This window comes from Ascaphus truei, chromosome 3, assembly GCF_040206685.1.
Source record: "Ascaphus truei isolate aAscTru1 chromosome 3, aAscTru1.hap1, whole genome shotgun sequence".
Classification (NCBI taxonomy): Eukaryota; Metazoa; Chordata; class Amphibia; order Anura; family Ascaphidae; genus Ascaphus; species Ascaphus truei.
In genome coordinates, this window is record NC_134485.1 from 74,941,641 (window position 1) to 74,968,091 (window position 26,451).

At 39.5% G+C, this 26,451-nt stretch overlaps 1 protein-coding gene across 1 annotated transcript in view; it reads right to left on the reverse strand.

Annotated features, from left to right (window-relative positions):
* RPS6KA3 (ribosomal protein S6 kinase A3) overlaps positions 1-26,451 on the reverse strand; it is a 132,397-nt gene that overhangs the window by 91,295 nt on the left and 14,651 nt on the right. Inside the window, exon 2 of the mRNA XM_075594322.1 lies at positions 9,109-9,162. Coding sequence (XP_075450437.1) covers positions 9,109-9,162 — 54 coding nt within the window. The remainder of the gene's footprint in view (positions 1-9,108; positions 9,163-26,451) is intronic.

A 26,451-nucleotide genomic window follows, 5' to 3' on the forward strand; every position in this document is an offset into this window, starting at 1 on the left:
AGCTGGTGTCCTCTGGAGGCCGCCAACCCCCTCTCCCTTCACTGCCCAGTCGCTCTCTGCAGGATGATGCCCCTCTCTCCCTCCGCCCCCAAACCTACCTGGATGGGTAATGTTTATTTTCCCCCCCCGAGTATCCGGTGTTACGGCCTTGGTTTATCACTGCCAGGCACCAATTGCGCATGTGCAACCAGCAAGCTCACAAAAAAACAGGACATTTACAGACATTTCAGAAAACCGGGACACAAAAATAGGGACACCCTCTCTCCAATGTTACATGTCTTAAAATCTCTGAACAGTTCAAAACTATTAGGCCAGCTTGAGAGTGCAAACGTCAAGCCTTTATTCAATAGGGAAATGTCACTTGGCTTGAGAATATCTAGATAAAAGGAGTTTTTTGGGTTCTCCGCCATTTCTTTATTACCCTCTCTGGTCTTTCTGGTTTTTAGCGGTATTCTGCTCTCTTCCTGTATATGTATTTTCTCCATTGGTCCCAGTAACTTCTTGTTCCTCAGACCCATTTCGTTCATTTTTTTTTTTTTAACTGTATTTTGAATATTTTCATAAATTATAAAAGATAAATGTGGAAGGATACAATAAAAATAGGGATGAGGTAAGGGAGGATGAGGGGGTCATCGTACAATTCATGTATATTTCTATTTGATCATAAATTTACAATTTAGATAAAATACATGTACAGGCAGTCCTCGTTTTACAACGAATGGCTTATCCAACGCTATGCAATGCATACCTATATTCATTTTTACAGCGCCAAAACGGCTTATCCAACGCTCTTATGACGCTTTGCAACGTTGTTTATGTGTATATAATATATATTATATAATATTATACTATATAATATATTATATTATTATATTATGTTATATTATATATATAATAAAGTATATACACTATATAATTTATGTGTGTGCTGCATATCTTATTGCCGGCGTAAAATATTTGGTGTATTTTAGTGTTAAAAATGCCTTCGGGAACGGAACCTTTCATTTAAACAGTGTTCCTATGGGAAAACGTGTTTCGCTTTAAGACGTTTCGCTATCCAACGCCATTTTGAGTAACGCATTGTCGGATAACCGAGGACTGCCTGTACATATTTACATTATCAAATGCTGATCTATTGTAAAGATTCCATGGGGAACCAAATTTCCCAGAATCAAAAGATCCATTAATCAGACTTGAGACGTTCCAGAATATTAACCTTTTATATTTTTGTAAAATCCTATAGTCATTGGTGGAGAATCTTCCCTTTTCCAGAAGTTCGCTATAGTGCATCTGGTGGACGATAAGGTGCGAAGTCAATATTTGGAAACGTTAAGTTATGTTTATTTAAATTTTTATTTTTTTTATTCTAATGTTGTAAACTGATCTCTTGAAATTGTTTGACGAGTTAGTTCTTCGATAAAATCAAAGATCTGGGACCAAGTTTGAGACATTTTGGGACAAGAGCACCAGATACGCAACATTGTAGCAGCTTCACCACATCCTCAAACATCTATAAGAATATTGTGCATATATGTAATCCATCTGGTTGGATGTTATAGCCTCTGACCCATTTCTTAAATAAAAAATAAAAAAATAGTAGTAGAATGTGTATGTTTTACCAATAGCTCCTTTAGATGTAACCCCCAAGGCTGTGATGTGTTCTCTATGTTTGGAATTAATATGCGTTTGCTTTGTGAACAGTATTGGCCCTCTATACCGAGGGGGATTAATCCGATACTATAGTTCCCATTGATATATTTACCCCTATGTGTATTGGCAGTGTTCGACAAACCTATACATTTGCTCGCCCCGGGCGAGTGGATTTAACCCCCGGGCGAGCGCCTATTGGCCCAAGCAGCACACGTTTGGTACTAGGTGGCGAGTAGATTTTTTGGTGATTTGTCAACCACTGTGTATTGGTATACAGATCTGCAACATTTCATTGGTCTAATGGTCTTATCCATGGTCCAGTATGACTAGTGTATGTAGATTTAATATCCATTTCAATTCATCTAGAATTATGGAACTTCTGTTTTAATTTTCTTTATTTCTCTAGTTTTGACCAATTCCTACTTGATTACTTATTTTTAAAACCTTTCCATTACTTTTTTTTAAATCTTTATTAGTTTTTGAATAACACGAAACAATATAAATACAATAATTCATGAAAAAGCAAGCAAACAAACTTAACTACTATAACCCCACACACCATTCTACTTTAAGCCTGAATCTATTTTTCTACATTATGCATCATTGTTGCTTGCTTCTAATTGCATTTGGATAGTTTCTGTTCTTTAATTACATGTAACAGTCTAATATTTAATTCACATAAATGAACACGTAGAGTGCATTTTCACAATCACGTAAACTCGTCCATGGCAAAAGGGGGCTTTTTATAAATTCTCAAAGAAACTCCTGGGATACGTTTCTGTTCAATGTAGTTGTCGAAGGTAATCGGTAGCGATTTTGAGGTCATGTCAATCTAGATCATGCTTAGCCATGTCTACACCTTTGTGAGATCCATAGTTCTGCTTCTAATCATCCACGATTCAATTATAATAATTAAACAAAGCATACATGGTACACATTCTGAACACTGCCTAAACAAATTATTTTACCATTTAAAAAAAAAAAATAATGAATGGGTGGACATCAGAATAAAATAGATACTGTACATTACAGTAAACAAATAATCGCTATTTACAATGAGAAAATGGAGTACTAATGTCAAATGTTCAATACCATATGGCGATTATATATAAACACACACACACAAATAGCTATATATAAGGAAGACCGCTTTTATCTATAATACGTTACTCAAACCAAGGTCCAATAAAAAAAAATAAGACAGCACTGCACAGATAGTGTTCAAAAAGTTAGAATATTGTCCAAACGTTCTTGAACACGATCTCTGTAGTGCTGTGTTTTTCATTGGACCTTGGTTTGGGTGAAGTATTAATTTAATTATTTAATCAGTATTATTAGTTTATTATTTGTGTACTTGCATTTATGTTTTTCTCTAATGCAGTGCCTAGTGCTAATTTGTGTGTGTGTTATAATATAAATGAAATTAAAAAAATTAAATAATTTAATATATGTTTTTTAAATGGGTGTTTAAATTGAGTCACATCGAGCCACGTTCAAATTCCCTCAAGCTGTGTTGCGCCACAGGCAAAATGCAAGCATTTAAACTGCAAAACTAGGAGCAAATATCTGCTGAACCATGGGATTCACATAAGTGGAAAATAAGAACTAAAGAGTCAGGACATTAATGCTCTGGGGGACTGATGTAATGAGGAAGGATGAGGGACGGGAAACAGGGTGTGGAAAGTGATATTTTAAAACATTTGCTAAAAGCAAAAATGCAAATATGCTTATTTTAGCCCTCTTGTTGGGCATTTCAAAAAGGCAGTCCTAGGTAGCAGACCCATATAAACATGATTAAAACAACTTATCAAGTATAAGATACTTTTTTTTTTTTTTTTAGAAAAAGATGGACTCACCCTTAAAATAAAAGTTTTACCAAGTATCCTTTTTAAAATGATTGTGTTCCCTCGTCTGGGTCTGCTAACTTTAAATACATCAGCTACGGAGGGTCAGGTTTGTGGCTTCATTATTGCTACACAAAGAATAGACAAACCACAATTCACCTGTAATTTGAGGAGTTATCATTTCCCCAATAAATGACATTGGATAACATTTCCTAAAGAGATAAAGTTGTTGCTTACAATAGAAAATGTTAAAGTCGAAAACAATTATTTAAAAATAGACAATACTTGGCAATTTCTTTTAATTGTTTTTTTTTTTAATGTTAAACCACCTAAATGTAAAACAGAGCAGCAGCCCATGTGGATTAATTTTTTTGCATTTTATTTTTCGTCCCAATTGGGTTTTTATTTTGAAAATCCTATGCAACATCAGGACATAAGCCTTTGAAATATTACATTTAATAGCTGACCTGTAACGTTTTTTGATTCACCTTCGTCATAGGAGGGACTAACACTTTCAATACGTAACAGTGCAGCCCATCAGTACTCAATAAAGGATAGTGATGTTTTTCTTGGTGACTCGTGGAGAGAGAGGATTGCATGCTGCAGAATTTCCAGGCATTCAATATCACACGCACACACGAATCATTGCTTGCCTCCTTTGTTTAGGATTCCAAATCTCCATGATGACAGAACATCTTGGAAACATGCCGGGCGGCACTGGCATCTTCTCCAGTTTCTTCTGAATGCAAAAGCAGGCTCACACAACTACAGGTGCTTTGAGACATTAAATCAGAACGCCTGAGTGCAGATTTTTTAATTTGTTTTTATTAAAGACACCATTTATTTCTTCACACTTAAGATCAAATGATGTATATTGAAACGGTGTTTTTTGTGGTTTTGATATTTCTAGCTAACTTTGCAATCTGTTTCTAGAGTTACATTCTTTTAATCATGTAACTCTTAAAGCAACAGTTCAAGCAATATCCTACGTGGTTTTTTTTTAAAATAAATCAGTTCTGTACTATGAGAACTTGTAGAATTTAAAAAACAAAAAAAGTATTAAAAACATTTTTAATGTTTCTAATGTAGGAATCATTTCCAAAGTGACAGTCCCTTTCCCTTCTGATAGGCTCTGGCTCTTGAGCCCCGCCCTCTTTATAGCAGTGCACCAATTGTATCTAGTAACTGCCCAGTCATAATATTCCAGGACTACATTCCCCACAATGCTGTGCAAGAACTTAATTAAATAACCCTGAGCAGGCGATCTATTAAAGGAGAACAGATCAATCTTCAGATTAGCTAATCACTTGTCAGTGTGCAGATTGTATTGATGCACATATTGAATGGTGTGTGTGTGTGTATGTGTGTGTATGTGTGTGTGTGTGTGTGTGTGTGTGTGTGTGTGTGTGTGTGTATGTGTGTGTATGTGTGTGTGTGTGTGTGTGTGTATGTGTGTATGTGTGTGTATGTGTGTGTATGTGTGTGTATGTGTGTGTATGTGTGTGTATGTGTGTGTGTGTGTGTGAGTGTGTGTGTGAGAGTGTGTGAGTATGAGCGAGTGTGTATGAGTGAGTGAGTGTATACAGTATGTGTGTATGTGTGTATACAGCATGTGTGTATGTGTGTATACAGCATGTGTTTTTTTTTTTTTGTTTTTTTTTTTTTTAAGAGCAGCTATACCACAATTTCCCCCTCCCTTTTTTTCCTATTTTAATATGTAAAGCATGTGATGTAGAATTCTACATTCCTACCTAATCCGGCAATAAACCTGTAAAAATCCTGATTGTGTGCCTAACATAATGGCTGCCTTTCCGTTTCAATCAATCCTTCAGTCAGCAGCTACAATGTATCCTTATATTACCACGTTAACATTATCTATTGTTACAGTTTACAGCCAAACAGCTTGGAACATTGGCAGCAAATTATCACAAACAGGAAAGAGTTGCAAAGCTCTTGCACTGCTGGGGAAGTGGGCTAAAACCTGCTATAAGAATAAAAGGATGCTTTTAAAAAAAAAAAAAAAAAATTATATATAAGATTAATTTTTTTCGCTTTAAAGCAGAAAGTGTTTACTTTTAATTGGTAGGAAGCAGGTCATCTATGGAGCCGAACCGTGTTAACTTCAGCTCCGGGGACCCCCCTGCTTCCCGAGAGACTTACCTCTGTGCAGGGTACAAGTTGCAGATCTGCAGGCCAATATAAATGTTATTATTAAAGTGTTTGTACTTTATACCATATAGGTTTTGTCAATTGGATGTGGCATTTGGCACCCCTGTCTTGTTGTACACGCAGGCCAATATAAAGCTCCTATTGATCAATGTGACGCGGGAGCTTTAAATGCACCCTACACAGCCCAGCCAAAGCCGCTACCGACACCCCCTATGGAGGTATCTGGGCTCGGGAAGTAGGGGATCCACGGCTCTGAATTTAAAAGTTCAGCTCCAGAGACCCCTGCTTCAAACCCATAACGCTCATAAATAATTATATATGTTTAAAAAAAAAAAAATCAGGATTGCTGCTTTAAGATTCTCTTATGACATTCGGGCAACATGACACCATTATTACTTCACTTCTAGGGGGAGTGTGCATTGCTGCTTCTTCAGAGAGGTTAATGCAATTGGAATGGAAGTGGAGCCACAAGGGTAGCTGTCGTGACCACGTAATCGTTTACCCAAGCGATCATGTGGTCAAAATGCAACCAACATTGCTTAGTTTGTATGAGTTTTAGTATTTCTTTAAGCTCTAAGAAAACAAATCTTATATTTGTGTATATTTATATTGGTATATCTATCAATACATATTACAGAAAAGTGAATAAAATCACACAGCAAAGATTGTGAGAAATATAAAAAATGTGAACACAAAAAACAATTAAGGGCACTATTAAATAAATACATGACCTGAGTGCAGGAAATATGTTTATATGGAGTTGGCTGCCAATTAAAAGAGATGGCTCAGCATCTCATGGCAGTAGAATAGAGAAATCAAGAAAAGCACACAACTCAGTGTAGTAAGTAAATAAAATATTATACAAATGGTGAAGGTGAGTATCGCACATACAAGATGGCTAACACATTAAAGTGTATCATGCAATAACCAGCATGGTACCACAAGCGAGCACGAACTCCCACAGATGCAGACCGTCAGCTACTGGAGCAGTTGTAAGTTGGTCTCCTTCTCCAGATAATGCGTTGGTAGATGGCTTTAAGGTTCCAACCAGTGAAGGATGGATTCGGGGTATCAAAAAGGTCTGAGAGATGGTATAAGGCCGCCATTGAAAATAAATTGGAGTAGCTACAATCAGCAACAATACGTCACTGAACTAATACAGCAGTGGGTGAGCACACAGATGATTCGCCGGTACACGGCATAGGCCACAAGGCGAATGGCAGCTCAGCACCAAGCCAGTATGAGTAGTATGTCGTCAGTGATAGCGCCAACATAACACTAAAGAATCCCGTAGATGAAATACTGTCAGCATGGACGGAGCAATATTCCTCCTATGTTGGCGTGTAGCGGGGCACAGCTGTAAGGCAGAGGGAAATCACCAATGACGTTGTTTCAAGCGCCGAGACTAGCGCAAGGCAGCAGACGTACAGGGAAACCCTTTAGTAATCTGCACAAAGCCAACTACTGACAATTGCCACAAAGGGGAAATAAACCAAGATTATAGATAGTAATATACTCAAGACAGCATCCAACGCGTTTTGTTGTAGTAAACCTACTTCATCAGGGTATCCCTGATATGCAAAATTATACCCATTGTAAAACAGTTAAAACACTAATTTGAGGGACAAGGAAATCTTTCACTGACATATCAAATACGTCGGAATCAATGGAGATGTCAAAACAATCTAGGTATGGATTTACACGTTAATACAGATTCTCCTTTCACAAACCGGTTTATGAAAAATAAAGTGTCAACTTTAAATGTTGATTTTTTTTTTTATTATTGGTTGTGTATATCAGCACAGGGTTGCTAATAGACACTTTACATCTCCCTCCATCTACTGGAGCATTCTACATAAGATTTTCAAAAGAAAATCTGTGTTGGCAAGAACCTGTAGAAATTAATCTTAAAAAGTAGATTCTAAAGAATGTAGAGCAGGGGTGCACAAGATTTTTTTTTTTTGGGGGGGGGGCACTTAAAGGGGCTTTGCGCTCTTTCCCAAGGCATTTAAATTAAATGTCGGGTGACTGTGCGAGGCCTCTAAGTTCCCTTACCTTAACTCTTAGTGCACACTGCGGCGGCAAATGATGCCGTGGGGTGACGTCACCCCGCAGCGTCATTTGATGCTTGAGACAAGGTTAGGGGGGGGGCGAGTGTAGTGGGGGAGAGCAGGCAGTGGGCTCAGGACAAAAAGTTTGCGCACCCCTGATGTAGAGGACGCCCTCCCGTACCCAACGACTACTTTCTCAGTTTCAGAACAGTAATAACAATGCATTAGGTGGCCCCCTTTCCTGATGTTTACTTATCGGTTTAATGCAATAAAAGCAGTCGTCACGGATAACTCCTTTTGAATAATGTTTTCTTTAACCCGCTGACCATTTCCCCAATAAAAGACATTAGTTAACATTCCCAAAAAAAGAGAGAGAGTGAAAGTTGTTGCTTACAACAGAAAATGTTAAAGTTGAAAACAATCTATTGTCATTTTCAGACCTGGTTATTTTTTTTAATCTGGTGCTTGTTTAGGAGACATAATTATGTTTGGAATAAGTGTGAGCAGGTTAACATGGAGCTCTCCTCAGACCCCAGAGTAGTGTAAAGGTTACGATGATAACATCTGAAGCTGGAGAAAAGTCATGATTTAAAAAAATTAATTTTGCTCAGGGTGCAAACATTATAGGAGTTAAACTCCTATAGGCTTCTGGTGGGAGGGGATTGGTGCTTTAATCCCTGTACGGTTTCCTGCATGTCATAAGATTTGTGTTGTAGAGTGTGGCATACATAGATAGCACTAAAAAATACAACCGAAAACCTGCATTAAAATCGGCTTCACATAGGAGAGTGGTTTGTGTCAGTCCACAAATGCACTTTCCAGAGCAGAGGGAATTTTTTGGGGGGCTGCGTCATACATAGCATATTCATTTTCTGTGAACCAATGCTAACAATAAGAATGATCCGGGTGGAGTCGGGGCAGAAAGAGCACATTCCATCCGCAATAACGTCAAAGAATCCTTACACTTCTCCAAAACCTCGAATCAAAATAAAGATCGATGATCACAATGTCACTACAAAACTGAGCATTACATGCCTAAATATGTTGAAAATAGCTTTAAAAAAAAAAAAAAAAAAGTGTATGGTTTATATGCATATATACTTATATAATTTGTTCTATGGACAAGAAAAACAGACCATAATAAATAAATAAAAAATGTACCATCTGAAGTTTTTCACCACAATTGCTACCAATCAAATATTCACCAAAACTGCTATTGTCTCAAACCGATTTCATTTCAAAGCAAAAAAGTATGAGCTTCAGAAAATGGAGGTTTAAAGTGAAAACAGTTGACTTACATGCTGGAAAACAAAGATTAAATAAATGTTGCCGTCTATAAATACAAAGCACATTAAAAAAATGCAATATTTACTCAACGGAAATTGATTACTTACATTGTTCTCATCCTCCTCTTCACACATCGATTCGTCAATAAACTGCTGCCCATTCTGTAAATATTTGCAAAAACAGAACATTAATTTAAAAAATCTTAAATATGTATAAACAAAGCTAAAGAGAAAAACAGCATCTAATAGCTGCTTCCGTTTAAAATAGGATTTTTTTTTATCCATAAAATGCTGATCTCTAAATAGCTACAGCTGTAGTGTTAAAGCATAAATAGCCCTAAGTATAAGTTTGTAAACGTCATTTTATGCTTCAGTAGAAAATGAAAATGTACAGAACATGGGGTCTAAAATAAGTTGTGTACAAACGCTGACATTTTGGCCTTTGCAATTGTGCTACGCATATTCAAGATGTACAGTATAAAGACGCATATTCAAGTATTTTGTATTACTATTGTGTATCTGTCCCTACAGTTCCTCCTTTCCACAGAACGAATCATTTCCAAAAGATTTACATAGAGCAACAGCAAAAGGAAGTGGTGAGAATTGGCAATATTACAAGATGCATCAGGCACGGACGCCTTTCCTCAATTTAAGCTGTGCCAGGGTTGCATAAACCTCCACACCTAACATGCTGGTCAAGTCTTCTGCATTTAACACAAATATCGCTAGAAAAAAAGGATAATACGATGGGTGCTGGCAGAATACAATAAAAAAAAGTGCACTTTTTGGAAGAACCCTGTATTTAAGTTTCAACTTAGCCTTCCTTATAGATAGTAAGCTCCATGGGGCCGGACCCTCCTTACCTACTCTAACAATGTATGTCTGTCTATGTTTGTAGTTTTATTGCTTTTCATCTTCCAACGCTATTTAATTGCCCTACAGCATATGTTAGCGCATCGAAAGATAAAATAGTAGGATGTACGACTAGTAACTTTAAATCACATTAACAGAGTTCAGAATTGTTCCCCAAAATTTCAGCCAAGCAAAAACATTTTTAAAAATAAATTGACTAAACATTGTGCAGTTAGTTTATATATATATAAAAACAAAAACAAAAAAACACACATTTTAAGTATACCAACTAGGGAAAAATGATTCACCTGCATTTCTAGCAACAACATTATATCCTGTGAGGTACATAGATACACAAGTGTTTTAATCACTGCCCTGTACTATTAAGGCTACAGCCCCCGTGGTGGCGCTGCACCCGAGATCCCCGTACTGCACTGAGCTACAGGGGGAAAGACGGCGCGGCCGTGACAGGGGGCGTGGCCATGAAGTCACCTGGCTGGTTCACTCAGTGGCTGAACCCCCGGGGGCGTGGCCAGCGCTCCGTCGCCAGTTCTGAAGACTTTCTGTCTTCAGAAAAAACGGACTGCGCAGCGGCCAAGTAAAGCCTCGGGCATGGTCAGCGCTTAGGCGCTGACCCGTGCTGAGGCACGCTGCTGCTCGGCACTGAGCGCCTGCAGCCGCAATGAGCGGCTTTAGCAAGGGCTCGCACACGCTTCCGCGTGCCTGCGGAAGCGTGTGTCTTAAGAAATCTTTAGTTTGAGCTCGCTGGAGCGCAGGGCCGGTCACGTGAGCGGTTCGCCCAATGAGGGCGAACCAGCTCCATGACGTCACGGACACGCCCACGGACGGCGCGCGCTCTAAGGCCAGGGAAAGCACCCACTTTCCCTCAGCCTCAGCGTGCCTCCGCACGGCTTCAGTCTCTATGGACTAAGCCTAAGGTAGCGGGCCCGGCCCCATTGAGTGGCAGTTCTTGTCCCTGCAGCACACGCCATAATGAGCGCTGCAGCAGGGACCTAGCCTAACTACGAATACTTTGCTGTAAAGAGTGGTTTTGGTAACATGACCAATGTAGTAACAAAATAACAGGATGTCCCTCAGCCTTGAAGACAGAGCAATGTACCAAGAAGACCCCGAGCTCTAAGCTGCATTTGTGTGTGAAAGCACAAACTGCTGTAGTCCTTGGCTGTGAAAACATATTTATTTATTTTATTTATAAAATGTTTTACCAGGAAGTAATACAATATGCCTACAAAGAAAAGTAATGTTTTACTCTGCAGGAAATTATTCAAGGAGAAAGACAATGTAACTACCAATTAAAATAAATGTATAGCATCCTAATTGAAATGTACATTTTCGTTGGTTTCACATGCACTCAGGGGGGCTTATTCAATATAGTCCTAAGTGGCAATGGGAGTTTGACTGCAAACGGGCACTTAGGACTATATTGAATAAATGTATCTTCATTTCCTCACTGCCTTGCCTTTTAAATCCTTTTCAAAAACCAGGGAAAGTAAAACATGGGGGGGGGGGGGGGGGGGGGGGAATTTCATGAAGTGTTCACATTATTAAAACAATATTGTTTCAGTAAAGGAACGTCACCTGTAATTAGGTGTGCCTTCTAATTTACCTATGAAAAAACTAACAGTAGTAACATTTGTCTCTGCATTTATACAAAAAAAGTGTTAAACATACAGATTCAATGATCATTATTTTAACAAATCACGCAGTGTATACCTCAAAATACCCAGGTCATGGCGCGGGATTGCTTCCAACCGTAACCCCATAAGGCGCGAGTGCAGGCAAGTGCATAAAATTGCATTTTAGTGTTCTAGCTTTTAAAACACCTGAAATTGACACAGTAGCCCAGTACTGTACACATTACAATTTATTCATTTCATTGCACACAATCCATGAAATTCAAACAAAGCAACCGCGATAAACACGTGTGCCTGGGGTGATTGGCCGCGTTCATGCCCCGTGGAGTACAGCAGCACACACGAAAACGGCGCCGAGATTTCTTAAAATAATGGCCGCTGCATTTGTACATCTCTAATCTCTCGTGTTCACCCTTATATATGTTGCAGTCTTAAAATTAGCAGATTTATAGTATTGTCCAATAAGGAATCCATGCTTGCAGGCACAATCAGAACCGATGGCTTTATATTATAATTTCTCACACACCAGATGTTCCGCTCTCGACTGCCTATAAAACTGTATAGCCCATAAATTGACTTCTTAAATATAAAATATTTACTTGCAGAAGTCTACATGTAATAGTGCTGGCTGTGCTTTCAGCAGATAGCAATAGGATGAGCTAGCACGTCGTTTTAAATCATTATACTCTGAAATATAACTTTTGGAGCAGCGGTACAGTTCAGAAACGGTCTTTGTACTTCCTATGTATGCATGGAAAGACCTGTTAAGTTGGTAACATTCTGTACACATTGCATCTAATAGGACCTTTCTGATAGGAAGCATTACAACTGATTTAAAGCCAAGTTTGTACCGGTACTAATAAGTGCACTTACATCAATGCATAGCCAAACAAAAATATCAATGTGCACTGTACATGTGCACAGAAACGCTACTTAAAACATTACTGCTATTGGCAAAAGCATAAATGCTTCCACTGCCATTAATGGGCCAATGAAGAAAAAAATTTAAAAAAATTAAAGTTTAAGTGACACTGGTGTACAATGAATACCAATCCTCTTTCCTAATAGAATCTGCTTATAAATGTCATTGCTAAAGGAGATGTATATGTGTACACACGTTTGTTTTTTTTTTTTTTTTTTTTTTTTTTAAGCTGATCAAAATGCTAACACTGAAAAAGCACAATCAAAAAAAATCTCACTGAACTCATTTTTGGTAGAGCTATAGTATATCGTTTTAATTTTGTAAGAATTCACGCTCCTGTTAGCAAGTGTATAATTTATATCAAAGCATCCGACCCTCAGGATACAATTTAGGACTTTTTTTTTTTTTTTAAAGCAGAGAGGAAATCGCATTTCAATTGCTACATTTGCTCATAACCCATCTTAAAACATAGAAACAGCCCAAATGTTCATAGGAGCAGCACACAGTTATGAGGTAAGAAACTGTATTGAACATCTAGCCCCTAAACACAGCTTGTCTGATTACAATTTTAGCGTCTCAGTTTCTCCATCATATTTTTTAAGAATATAAAATGTTTTGCCAGGAAACAGAATATACTTACCACTATTCCCTTTTCAGGTAAGCTCCCATGGTAAAACATGCTGTGGGGAACATGCCCCTCTTTCTAGAGGTGGGCATCAGGTCACGAGCTAAAGTAAAACAATATCTTGCCAACACGGTCTACCTACAGCACATACCTAGTTAATAAACAGATTTAATACCCACATAATGCAGAATCATGTATTATAATCAAGATGCATATTGACATTGGAGTGTATAGAGGATCATGTGTTGCCATGGAAGCCTCTAGGAAGAAAGAATAGTAAATTCTTTTGCCTGAATGTTTTCTCATGGCAGCAGATGCTACAAGGTTCACCATAGCAATACATCGAGTGAGGGGGTAGGAAACAAACTCCCTCTTCTGCAGTTTCTTTAGGTCCGGTTTGCAAAAAGAGGCTTCCTTTGACATGAACAAATGTTGTTAGTGTGTGTTGATGCCCATGTTGCTACACAGGGAAAGTCCTTTGACAAGGCATAGATTCATTCAGCTCGAGGATACAAAGACTGAATGTGGCTTGTTCCAATTACCTGCCTCATTAAGTATTCTGTGCACAAGTTGCAATCCATCTTGAGAGGTATGGTTCAGAAAATGCCACACTTCTAGGAACCATGTAACAATACAAAACATCAGTCACACTTTCTAAAAAGACTTCAGCTCTGCTAATTACCAATGATCACGGAAGGACTGACTGAGCACTGCTACCAATATAAATAATGTGCCCACATACTAAACCTGTATGTTACAGGTGGTGCTCCCTGGTGTCACTAAATATATGATAAGCAAAGAAGTGAAATTGTAGGTCGCATAGAACAGGACCTACAAAAATTCAAATGGGGCATACAAGTATGAGTACAAAAGTATAAAAACATTATTAAACAAACAACTATATTAAAACACTAAAAACATAATGAACCGTCTCCATAGGCTATATGAATGCAAGAATGTTTAAATAGCAAACAAGTGATAATGGAGGCTCCTATGAATACCATATACAGGGAAAAATACTTGAGTCCCAACAGACTAGAGACAGCTACCAATATAAATAGACCTAGCAATGATACTAATACACAGGTGAAGTACAATCAGAAGTATATGCTTCACCTAAGAGAGTAAAATGTATCCATGTAACTAGCTGAACAAGCATCCCTTACTGTTGCATCTTTGTATATACATATACACCATCATGTATGTTGGAGTAGGGGTGTTGCTTTTTCAGCTAGTTACATGGATACATTTTACTCTCTTAGGTGAAGCATATACTTCTGATTGTACTTCACCTGTGTATTAGTATCATTGCTAGGTCTATTTATATTGGTAGCTGTCTCTAGTATGTTGGGACTCAAGTATTTTTCCCTGTATATGGTATTCATAGGAGCCTCCATTATCACTTGATTGCTATTTACACATTCTTGCATTCATATACTATGTTTTTAGTGTTTTAATAGTTTGTTTTTCCTCATTCAGTTGTTTGTTTAATAAAGTTTATACTTTTGTACTCATCCTTGTGTGCCCCATTTTGGAGTTTTAGTAGGTCCTGTTCTATGGGACCTACAATTACCAATGACCGTAAGAAGTCCAGCGAGTACACAGTTTAGCCTTTGTATTGCTGATTATCATGGTTTATTTCTAAAGCATCAACGTATTCCACAAGCGCACTACAATGGGGGAAAAGAATGACAAACCAAATAAGGTCAAACAGATACAAAAAAGGTCATGAAAGCCCTGCTCCTGAGAGCTTACAGTATATATTCTGTTGAAATGGAATTCTGGAACCATTTTTGATAGCAAGTGTTGTGGAGCCCTCCACTGTATACAGAGAGAAATACATAAAATTAATATACATAGGTGCTTACACAGCCCAAACATTTCCTTGATATGCTAGCTATGAAAATAGCATCTTGTAGAATAACAAATTTCAAAAGAATAGTGCCTTAACCTAGACTAGTAGAACAAGCACACAAAACAGAAGGTTTATAGTTTCACTACCTGATAAAATGGAGCCCAAGCCTACTGCATGAACCTTATAACAACAATAAATCTATATAATGGTTCCCAGCACTCAGTATGAAAAAACAGACACAAACGTCAATATGTGAATGAAAATGATATATTCAAGAGTAATACTGTACAGATCAAAAGCCAACCCTAATGGGGGCTAGGTAGGAATTAAGCATTGAACTAATCAGTAAACAATGGGTAAAAAAAGGGGGGAGAGGGGTGGTGGAGTGCTGCCTCTCACATACTTTTTTTTTTATAATAACAATGATAGCAGTGATTCTTGTTCATGCCCTCATGTAAAAGATGCTCAATGGGTTATTTTTCTGATATCACAAAAGTTAGAGAAAGCTTTCAGTGCTGTACAACTGTCCTCAGATGTAAAGTGTTTACGATTTCAACAGAATATACAAAACCATTGCTGAATAGCCTTGTTTCTCTATATACCACTGGAACCTGTGCAAACAATAATGGAATCAGCAGAAGCTACCAAGAAGGTATTTACATAATCTGAAATCAAGCTGGGGGAAGTCTGTTGCATCAGTTTGAAATTACAGCTCTCGTCAGATTATTGTATTTAAAGCTCCCACCACTAAACATTCTGAAGAATGCATCTGAACAGTTCTTGTACACTTTCCAGTGTAACCTTCTGGTTCACCTCTAACATATTCACCATTTCTGGCATATTTCAGTAAACCCTTCCTGGCTCGGTATCTAGACTAGGGCTGTACAAACCCTATCTGATTTATTGCCGTGAAAAACTGGTATACTGGTGGTAGTTAACTAAACTTTGACCAGGGGTGGCCAAAAGTAGAGACCCCTACTGCCTGCATTATTAGGTCAGCATCAGCAGGAATCCTCCTCCGATGGATGATGCAGTAAAACATCTCCCGGTCATGAAGTCGGCGGACACAGGATATCGCCCAGCGGGCTACACATTAGATGTAGTAGCCGTTTCCGCTACACCGGCGGTGCGGAGCGGGAACGTCCCCTTGTGTGTCACCTGTAGCTAAGCGGGAAGTCTGACGGAAAGGCGATTGGGAGATTTGGCTTCCATAGGCACCGGGACACAGCTGCTAAATCTAACATGGAGCCATTGGGGGATATCCCGTGTCCGCCGTCTTCATTCATCACCGGGAGGTGTTTTACGGCATCATGAATCGGAGGATTCTTGCCGACGCGGACTGCAATTGGTAACATGTGCCAGAATTCATGTATTGCCTGATTTTCCTATGTTGATGTACATGCATTTATTATTACCACCTTCACTTTTTCAATACAATTGATTCTACTACACGAGTTGTGCGCGGCTTGTCCTTTTTTCTTTCACTACCCATCTCGGATGTTGAGCCACCTGGAGTGATACAGCAGTAGACTCTTAATTTTGTTAAGGTTTTTCCTTATACATTGGTTCACTGTTTATTTTCATTATATTGTTTTGTTTTAGTGTATTAATATAGCACTTTAAATATTTCACTGGGTGATCACTTGTGGTATGTGTCTTATTTGTCACGATTGAAGGAGGAGTCACTTTTTTCACTTGATTACATTTACAATTGGTAGCGTAGGTATTTTCACTTTTTCTCTAATTGAGAGGCACCTGGAGGATTTTGCTACTCTTACAATAGGTCACCCTCGTTATTTATATCTAGCTCTCCCAGCTGCATATATTTTTGTCTTTTATGATATTGGCTGGGGTAATCAGTGTCTTGATATAATGGGGCTATTGTCCCTTTGTGGTATTCAGAGTTTATATAAAAAATGTGGTCATTAATGGTTCGAGTCATTTTTGTTGGATAACGATGTCGCAAAGTGACGTAGTTGTAGGTATTGAAAGATGTTTGCAAGGTAATTTCTATTTACTAGCCACAGGAGTGTCACCATAACTTCTGTTTGAACTTTTGCCTTTTCTAGGTCTACCCATGGTTTTGTTCCCTTTGCTAGTGACCAGTAGATTAGAGGTCTCCGCTTAAGAAGTCTGGTTGGGCCAACCCTCTCTCTCGCCTCCGCCTCCTCCTCCTCCTCCCCCAACAGATAGTATGGGCCTAAATCATAGTACTCTTTATTCTGGGTTTCCTCCCATTCCAGATCAATTCTGTTATGGCATTTTCTAGGTCTCTAATGGGATGAACTGGGACCTCCCCCACAAGCACCCGGTAGAGGTATAGTATACATAGCAGCAGGATCATGTTTTTAGATTCTTTACGTTTGACAGAATGGAGCTTGAAGATTTCAGAGTATTTTTGGGGTTAAAAACCCCTAGGTAATGTAAACTTTTCCCAGTTAACTGGAAATTGTTCTTTGATAGCATGAAGCTTCTCAAGGGAAGATATAGGCTCAGAGCCACAGACGTCGAGGGGTTAATCTTAAAGTTGGCTAGCTTTCCAAGTTTGTCTAGTTCCTTAAACAGCTTTAATGAAGATGTTTGTGGATCGGTCAGTGATAACAGTACATCATTCACAAACAGATATAGTGCGTTCACTTTCCTAAATTACCACTCCTGATATTTTGCTGTTCAGTCTGATTCTGGAAGCTAAGAGCCTCAATACAGATGGCAAACACGAGAGGGGCATAGGGAATCCCTGGTGAGTACCATTTGTAATTTCAAAAAGGTGTGTGTGATGTGAAGCCTGAGGTGCGCACAGTGGCAGAGAGAAGAGAACAGTACCTGTATCCCCCTTAACAGATAGCCTCAGCCCATTCTACTAATGGTCAGTAACGTAAACGGCCAGGCCACTCGATCAAAGGCCTTTTCGGCATCTAGGCCTAAAATCACTGTTGGTCTCTTATTTTTGTTGCTATTATGGATAACATTGTTCAAGGCTTTTGCTTCTCGTAGGAAATTAGATTACAGGATCTCCAAAACAAGTTGCGACAAGGCTCATGTACAAATTTCAGCTGCCCTTTATGGGGTGTGCCCATACAGTAGCGAATTGAGGTAGTCTTACTCCGACCCCATACTGCAGGGCTCCCCTCATTTTATGTGAACTTGCCTTTCTTGAAAAGTCCTCCTCATTGGGGCCACGAGAGACTACGTTGTCCCCCTCAATATTTGTTGTCGAGCGAAAGGCCTACCCGGTAGGTAGGATTTTAATTCTCCATAAGTCATTCTGTCTTGCTGAGGCAATTTTTTTTCTCCTTTGAGGGAAAAAGGGCACTTTCCTATTATGCGGTATAGTCTTCGCCCAAGAGAAATTCACCTTCGTAGGGATGAGAACACAAAGTTGTTCTTGCAAGTCACACAGTGCATTTCTTGCTGCCACTGACAGGGACAGGCTTCTTTGACAGGTGTACTACGTCCAGCGATGCTTCAGCTATATAGGTCGGTCATCCTCTTGATTTCTGATAATGCATATAGAATTGAGGTGCTCAACATCGCTTTCCAAAGCATCTTCCAGGATTGCCTAGCAACATTCTTATGACTGAAAAATTAGGCTGTTGCTACTAAAGGCATGCAAGCAAGACCCGCTGCCAGAAAGGATTTCTTCCAGACACTCAATCCAATGTCACGAAAAGGACACTGCATCTTCCACTGGTACTGTAATCTTTCCTGCAATATTTACCCAAGCGCACGCATGCGCAAAATGCGTCAGAGGTCTCTCTCACTCGTATGATACCATGTTGCAGGTTCATTAAAAGGATACTTTTTTCACAATTTCTGCGCTTCAGTCTCCGTTATTTCCCTTCCCATTTGAGAAGCTGTGCATCATCTATACTGGTCCTCCACCAGACACTATTTCCTGCAAAACAACACTATTTCCAGCAAAACAGGTGAATGCAGCGTCCACCCTCAAGGAATTTTCCCAACTTAAAGTCTGTGAAAAAGCAGGGATACATCTTGGAAAGAGTCTCTGGGTGACCAATTAATCATCAGGCTGATTCCATTCAGTCAATATCGGATGAATTGCAGTACGTGCCTTCAAGGTACTGCTATAGCACCTCAGACAAAGATGCTCCTCCCCTATCCAAGTTTGGCACCGTTTATCCATAATCTGAGAGACCATATCCTTTGTCCGGGATAGGAGAGCAGAAAACTGCGACCAGGGGCCCAATGACCAGATTTAGCACTTCGCATAATTTCTTTGCTTTGAACACTGGCTCATTGCAAGCCGTGCATATTTATTGCAAGGGGCATATATCCTGACTTATTGAAGATCGCACATATCCTGGCTTTTAGCCACCTTCCTCTCACTGACCCCAGGCACTACTGCAAAGATAGAGCATATAGAAAACAATCTTCACTTCATTGCTTTGCTCATTCAGCTTCTATAATCTGTGTTTAACAGCAGTCTCCTTATTCCCCAGAAAATGCTTCAGGAAGAACAGGCACCATTAGGCCCCGGTGGCTGCGCTGCACGCGAGCCTGGCAGCATGTGCAGCAGAAATCCCCAGGCTGCAATGAGCTGCACGGGGAAAGACAGGGTGAGCGTGACGAGGGCGCGGCCATGACTTCACCCAGCAGGTTCATACTCATTGGCTGAACCCCCGGGGGGCATGGCCAGCGTTACCAGTTCTGAAGACAGCTTTTCTGTCTTCAGAAAAATCTAGCCACGCAGCAGCCAAGGTAGGTAGCCGGCCTGCCCATTGAGGGGAAGTTCTTGTCCCTGCAGCGCTCACAGGGACCTAGCTTTAGATGGTATTGCCCCATTAAGAACTATGGTGAGGTCCACAGTGATTTTGCACGTGTGGTCAGAGTGCCATTGCCACTTTAAGGGGATTTATTTCTCTCTGCATCCTGCTTACACAGGAATCCAGCGTGTCTTATTCCAGCCATGCGTTCTAGTCTGCTGCGTTCACAGAAGCTTCTGCAGTGTTCTGCTCGGTCGCAGGGACTACGGCTTTCTGTTCCAGAAGGCGCTTCTGCTGGAGCTTCAGGGGGAGAGAGGCACAGACAACCCTTTCCCCCCGATTGAAATGTACCACCAGTCCTGGCGAGTCCCAATTTAGCAAAATTTTAAAAAAAATAACACTACTGCTATGCTACTACTGAAGCACAGGAAAGACTGCATCTGTAGGGAAAGGGAGGGGCTTAAATACCAAGTCCCTGCAGAAGTTTCCTGTCCTACCTATGCTGAGCGAGGCGCTAATCCCAGTTAGAACCCACTGCCATTTAGGGAACAGGAAAGTAGTATTGTTACTTTAATGCAACGGTCAACTGAATCACTTTCCTGGCATTTTCCTGCCTGTCCGTAGAAGGTATACTATAGCTGCAATGTAGAGCATCACATTCTGCAATATAGAGCATCACGTTAAGGCCAGTTGATCACAGACGTTCATATCCAGTGTGGCAACCATGAGGTTAACTTTTTTCTAAAAGGACTTTATTCTGTATTTCTCCTTGCAATGCAGATGTGCGCCATAAAACTTAGCTTGTTCTTGGAATGCAGAGTCATAAACCAAAGGAAATGCACTATGTTTTTTCAGGATTAATATATCACCGTTTATATTAAACGAACAGTGGCCAGTTGATAACTTAATAGATCAAGGTGTCAAAGAAGATGCCTATCTGGAGTGGCAAACTTCAAAAGCATACCTTGTATCCACCAAAACCAAGCATCTTGGGTGTCATTTTTAGGACACTATATACATAGTGATATTTCATATGATAATTCATGTCAGTACCACCCTACTTTTTGTCGAATCTAAATATGTAAATAGAAAGAATGTGGTCATGTAACACGTGGAAGGATATTGTGTTTATAAGTATCAGATACTTGACTTCACGCTCATGGGTATGTAAAGGACTGTCACCTGAGATATATATGCATTTGTCACAATCCCCAGAATGCAAGGATGTGGGGCTATTAATCTGGTGATGACACGGAGGAGTTATGGAGTACTCCAGAATTATTCAATTTCTAGTTTAAGCATAAAGCATCTGGGATTCTATAGTCAGCTAGTCATAAAGGTGCATGAGGGGCATAGGTCACACCCACCCAGACATCTGGTTTCTTTATTACAGATGAAAGATTGTTTACTATAATTGTTTATTTATAATATATTTACCAAGAAAATTATATTGAGATTTCCAATTTTCAAGTATGTCCTGAGCACAAAAAAAAAAAAAGTTGCTCTTACAAAACATGTTTAAGTGGGACACAGCGAAAGTCTGGAAAGAACTTCGATAGGGAGCAGATTTGGCTCAAGTTCTGGTTAGGGACACAGTGTGTTCATAGCTCTCTCTTCATGGCCTCTTAAGGGACCTGTGTCATGACTGTCGCCGGTAATTTATAGGTTCTGTTTGACCCCTTTTTCTTTTATAAACTACTTCTATACGGTAATTTTGTAATCTTTTCTGTAAATCATTGGATGCCTTTTGTATGATTACATTTTTATAGATTTAATAAGTACTGTATTGTCTTTTACCTTTGGAAGACATGGAAAATGAGGGAAGACCCGGTTTGCTAGATTGGGTTTTTGTTGAATTTGTATAATTTTTCTGGAAAAAGGGAAGGGGACCGAGGACACCTAAGATTTAACTGTTAAATTAATCCTGGTGGTGGCAGCGTTTCTGAAGCGGGAGTGCTCATTTTTAGAGACTTGTGGGGAGGTAAATAAAACTGGGAGGCTAGTTGTGGTTAACCCCCACACACACACACAACATGGGAAGTGTGTACATGACAGTTGCCTATTTTACCTTCTTATTGCCAATATATTAACACATGTAATAAAACTATGTTAATTTCCCTGCTTTAGATTACAGGATTATAAAAATTATGCCCATCATAGGAAAGAAGCTATAGCTTAATGAGTTTTGAACAATTTTTTTGTTTTCTTCTAAAGTTTACAGACAACAGCTCTGTTCCCATATTTGTGACCAGATTCCATCAACTCTACTGAGAGTTTAAAAAAATAAAATGAAGAAATAGTGTCTGATGGGCATTCACCTATTGGCTAAATTCAGGAGCTGTGCTAGTACAAATGGGTTGGCAGCTTTTTTATAGCCGACCAAGGCTAACCCGAAACATCGTGCTCTTTTCTCCCTGTATCACATCGCTCTGCATAATACTTTTTATTTTTGCTAGGAGTTTTTACCAATCTTATTTTGAGTACTGCAGGTCCCCTTGTTACAGTGTTTAACGTAGTGCCAACTAACTCAGCAACTTCACACTTTTATACATTGGAGACTTAACATCAAGTAATTCATACGGGTCAGTGTTTTTTTATTTTATTTTTAATTCTGTGAATTTACAGATTTTTCCTCTAAACCTAGGACCCCATTATCTTTTATTTAGTATATGAAACAGTTACAAATAATTTTGGGTGGATGAGGCAGGAAGTGGAACCTTTGTAAATTCAATACTTGTTTTTAACAAACCGTTATGCTTCTGGTCACGTACGCCACACGTGCCCATATGTCTTGTGTGAGAAGGGATTAATACATCCAGCTGACAGCTCCTCGCAGGGTCCTCAAAATGAGCACTTCACACTACCCCTCAATACGCATCCACCACGAATAATAATGGTCTTACCTTCAGAGTCTTTAGTCCCCTTACTGAAAAAAAACATGTAATTAACACATGAAACCAATGTAGGAGAAAAAAAAAATGTGTCCGAAAATGCAGTTAATCTCTAAAAAGGTTAAATTGGAGCCCAAACACTACTTATTCAATATAAAAATGTTAATATCCTTAAAGTGGTAGAAAATGAACACTTCAAAGACATACAATATATAAAATGCAGACAGTTTGTAAAATAAACAGGGTAAGACATCAAAGCCTAAAATATGTTACCACCTATTAAGACTCTGCAAAAAGGTCAGAGTTTGAAGTATGATAATGTAATGTTTATTCCAAAATATGTGCTCTTGTTGAATTTTAGTTTGGATATCCCAAATGCATTTTATTTTATACTTAAACTTTACAGTGGGGCCGGAATAAGTCCACCTATTGTGTCCTATTTTCCTCCTCAAACATCTCTGGTCACATTTACGGGAGAGAAAATTAAATACCCTATAACTTTCTCCTCGTAACCCCCAGAATAATGCTACGACAATGTGGTTGTATGATTCTCCCAAAAAGGGGTAGATACCACTGCTGCCAACGCCATTTCTACTTTCCTATAAAAAACAGGTATCTGTTACAGGTGAATATGTCCCAAAGAAACCCCAAAAATTAAATATACATAAATGTCAATTGGAGTGCTACTGGGCGAAGCTAAATGTATACAACAAAAAAACAAAGTCGCCCAAAGCTACATACAATATGACAAAAATATACAGTGAAATACATACCTCTTGAAAAAAGGGTCATTTAGTTAAACCCTTTGGCCAAAGCATTTTAAGCCGGCAAGCCACTTCAAGTCATGACCAAATATTGCAGGTCCTAACACTAACCAATTAAAATTCTTATTTACCTCTATAGTTAGAGGAAGAATGATCACATTGGATCTGACACAACAAGCTGCATGAAAGAACTGCAGGGTTTAACTAAATTACCCTTTTTTGAAGAGATATATAGGTTTTCAATGTATATTTTTGTCATAGTGGATGTAGCTTTGGGTTCTTCGTTCTTTATTTTTGTTGTTTACATAGATATAGTCGCACATTAACGGATGGCAATATGTTCAAGAATGTCCATATTGCATGCTTAAAATGTACAGTCAGCCTGTCTTCAAGTGTGTGTGTCACAGAGTAATAAGTATTTTAAACTTTAAGTGAGAGGACTTCTTTGGAAAGATTAACCTTTTCAGTCAAAATACCAGAACTTTGTCCTTTCTTTCCACGCCCACTGGCACCTATGACAAGCCATCTGAACATTGCCGTTTCAACTCTACAGATCTTACGGTTTGCATATGTTTTTCTATTGTTATCTTTTTCTTTGATAAATGGTCGTCTTTTGGTGTATGTTTCAATGTAATGTACTGCCACTGTTTGAATTAAATAAGTCGTCTATTAAGAAACCACTTCACTCCTGAGCAGTGTTTTTTCAGCTCACACTACTGAAGTATATTTGTGTACCTTTTTTGTTTGTGCAAAGGGGTAGCACGAGCAGTGTGTTACCCTGCTAGCACAAGCTGAGTATCTGGGGCACATGGGACTCCTTTTAGGTGGGCCCAGTGGGAGAGCACTCAGACATGTCTTGGTGTAGTAGCCGCAGGGACACAAAGTTAATGAGCATCAGGGAAGGCCTGCGAATTATGGGAATTTTGCTCCTGCTTTGCGGTAAAGGGAAGGACCAAGGGGATGACAGTTTAACCCATTACTCACCCATCTGCAATAGCCTGTTAGAATCCAGTGTACCCTGTGCTCGTTAGTAAAAGCGTGATCGTGAGTCTTCAACGTGATTGAAGTTGGGTGTGTAGTCTCTTGCACTCAAAAGGGTTAATAGGTTAAATGTAGATTGGAAGTTACAAAAAACAAAGTGTGCATCAATCTTAAAATGGACAGGTATTTTATGTTTTCGTGGTTGCTTTGTAAAGTCATTTTGACGCCATTATTTGCCATCAAAAGAATGATAAGCAGCTGCTATGCACAAACTCAGTGAACTTAAAAGGAAAATCTCTTCGAAGGAAACAAAAATGGACAATTGTTTACTTTAAGGGTGACAATCTTTCTAGACACGCAAACTACTAATACAAGTTTTTTTTTTGCTCATTATGTGGACTGACCCGTTAAAAACCGCTAAACCCAATTAAAGACCTGTCGGCAGTCCCTCCGGATCCTTTGCTCCCTAGCTCTTATGGTCCCATCCATCTTATGCCTGACCTATTTACAAATGATCAGCAGATCCTAATACAGCTCAACCCTGTTATAACGCGATCCGTTACAACGCGAATCTGCTTAAAATGCGATGCAAGCATGGCTCCCAATTTGCGTATTTATGAATACTTTACAACACGATTATTGTATCTTAAATACTTTATTGTACAATTCATACAATTGTACATTATTTCTAACGCAATACTCTTATATCGCAATGTGATTCTTTTGACCCCAAGTACAGCGTTATAAGGGGGTTGAGCTGTAGCTGGTGCAGGCATAACTGGACGGAGCTCGGCCATTGATGCGGGCTGTGTTTCACAGTTGGTGAAGGCCATGTGTTGTGCAGGAACGACAGACAAATGCAGTACATTGGACGAGGCAGAAGTGATGGTCAGGCAGATAGGCAGCAAGCAGGTCAGATGGATCAGACGACAAGGCAGGATACAAAAGGTCAAAACCACCATGATTTGGCAACCAGGAAGTATTCTGCATATAAAGCAAGCCAGAGGGGTGTATACAGCAACGGGTGTGAGTAGTGAGTAGGTAGAGCTCAAAAGAATGCTGCAGCAGTGGAGCTATCCAGCAGCTGGTTTAGCCAAGGGCTGATGCCCTGAATAGCAGAGGTTGTAGGTATGTGTATGACTAGGAATGGTTCCTTGGTAGATAGAGCCTGTAGTTCTCCCACTCTCCTTGCTGAGGTGATTGCTATCAGAAACGCCATTTTGCATGACAACCATTTTAGGCCTATCTCCTGTATAGGTTCAAACGGAGCTGCTGTTAATACATCCAACACTAGAGACAAGTCCCATGTAGGTACCCTGTTCTAGATTTGAGGTTTTAACCTTTTAACTGCTTGAAAAAACCTGATTATCAATCTTTCCATTGCCAGATTTCTTTCCAACAAAGCTGATAGTGCAGACACCTGTACTTTCAATGAGCTGAGACTGAGACCTTTCTCAAATCCTTTATGCAGGAACTCCACTATAGATACAATTCTTGGTGAAAGGAAATTTTGTTTCTCTTTTTCACACCAATCGCAAAAGCAAAGCCAGATTCTATGGTATACTCTTGATGTGGAACTTTTCCTTGCTTGTAACAGGGTTTGAATTGTTTTGTCTGAACAACCTTTCAGTCTCGATGTTTCCCGCTCAATCGCCATGCCGTCAAAGCCCATTGTTTGGCATTCGGATGACATATTGGCCCTTGTCGCATCAGCCCTTTGCGATCTGGTATGTGCCATGGTGTATCTACTGCCATATTTAGCAAGTGTGTAAACCAAAGCCTTCTTGGCCAGTATGGTGCTATGAATATCACCTCTGCTTGGTCATCCCTGATTGTTTCCAGAATTAGGGGAATTGGAGGGAACAGGTATGCCAACTTGAAGTACCATTTGAAACTGAGAGCATCTGTACCTTGTGCGCTTGGATGAAACTGTCTGGCACAGTAGTTCCTTACCTTGCGGTTTTGGTGTGTCGCCATGAGATCTATGTCTGGCTGACCCCATCGCTCTACCAGTTCTTGAAACACCTGTGGATATAATGCCCATTCTCCTGGGTGCATGATGTTCCGACTTAGAAAGTCTGCTGTGACATTTTCTAGTCCTGGGATATGTATGGCTGTAATTTCCGACAAGTGGCACTCTGCCCAAAAGAGGATTTCTGCTGTGAGGTTCATCAGCTTTCTG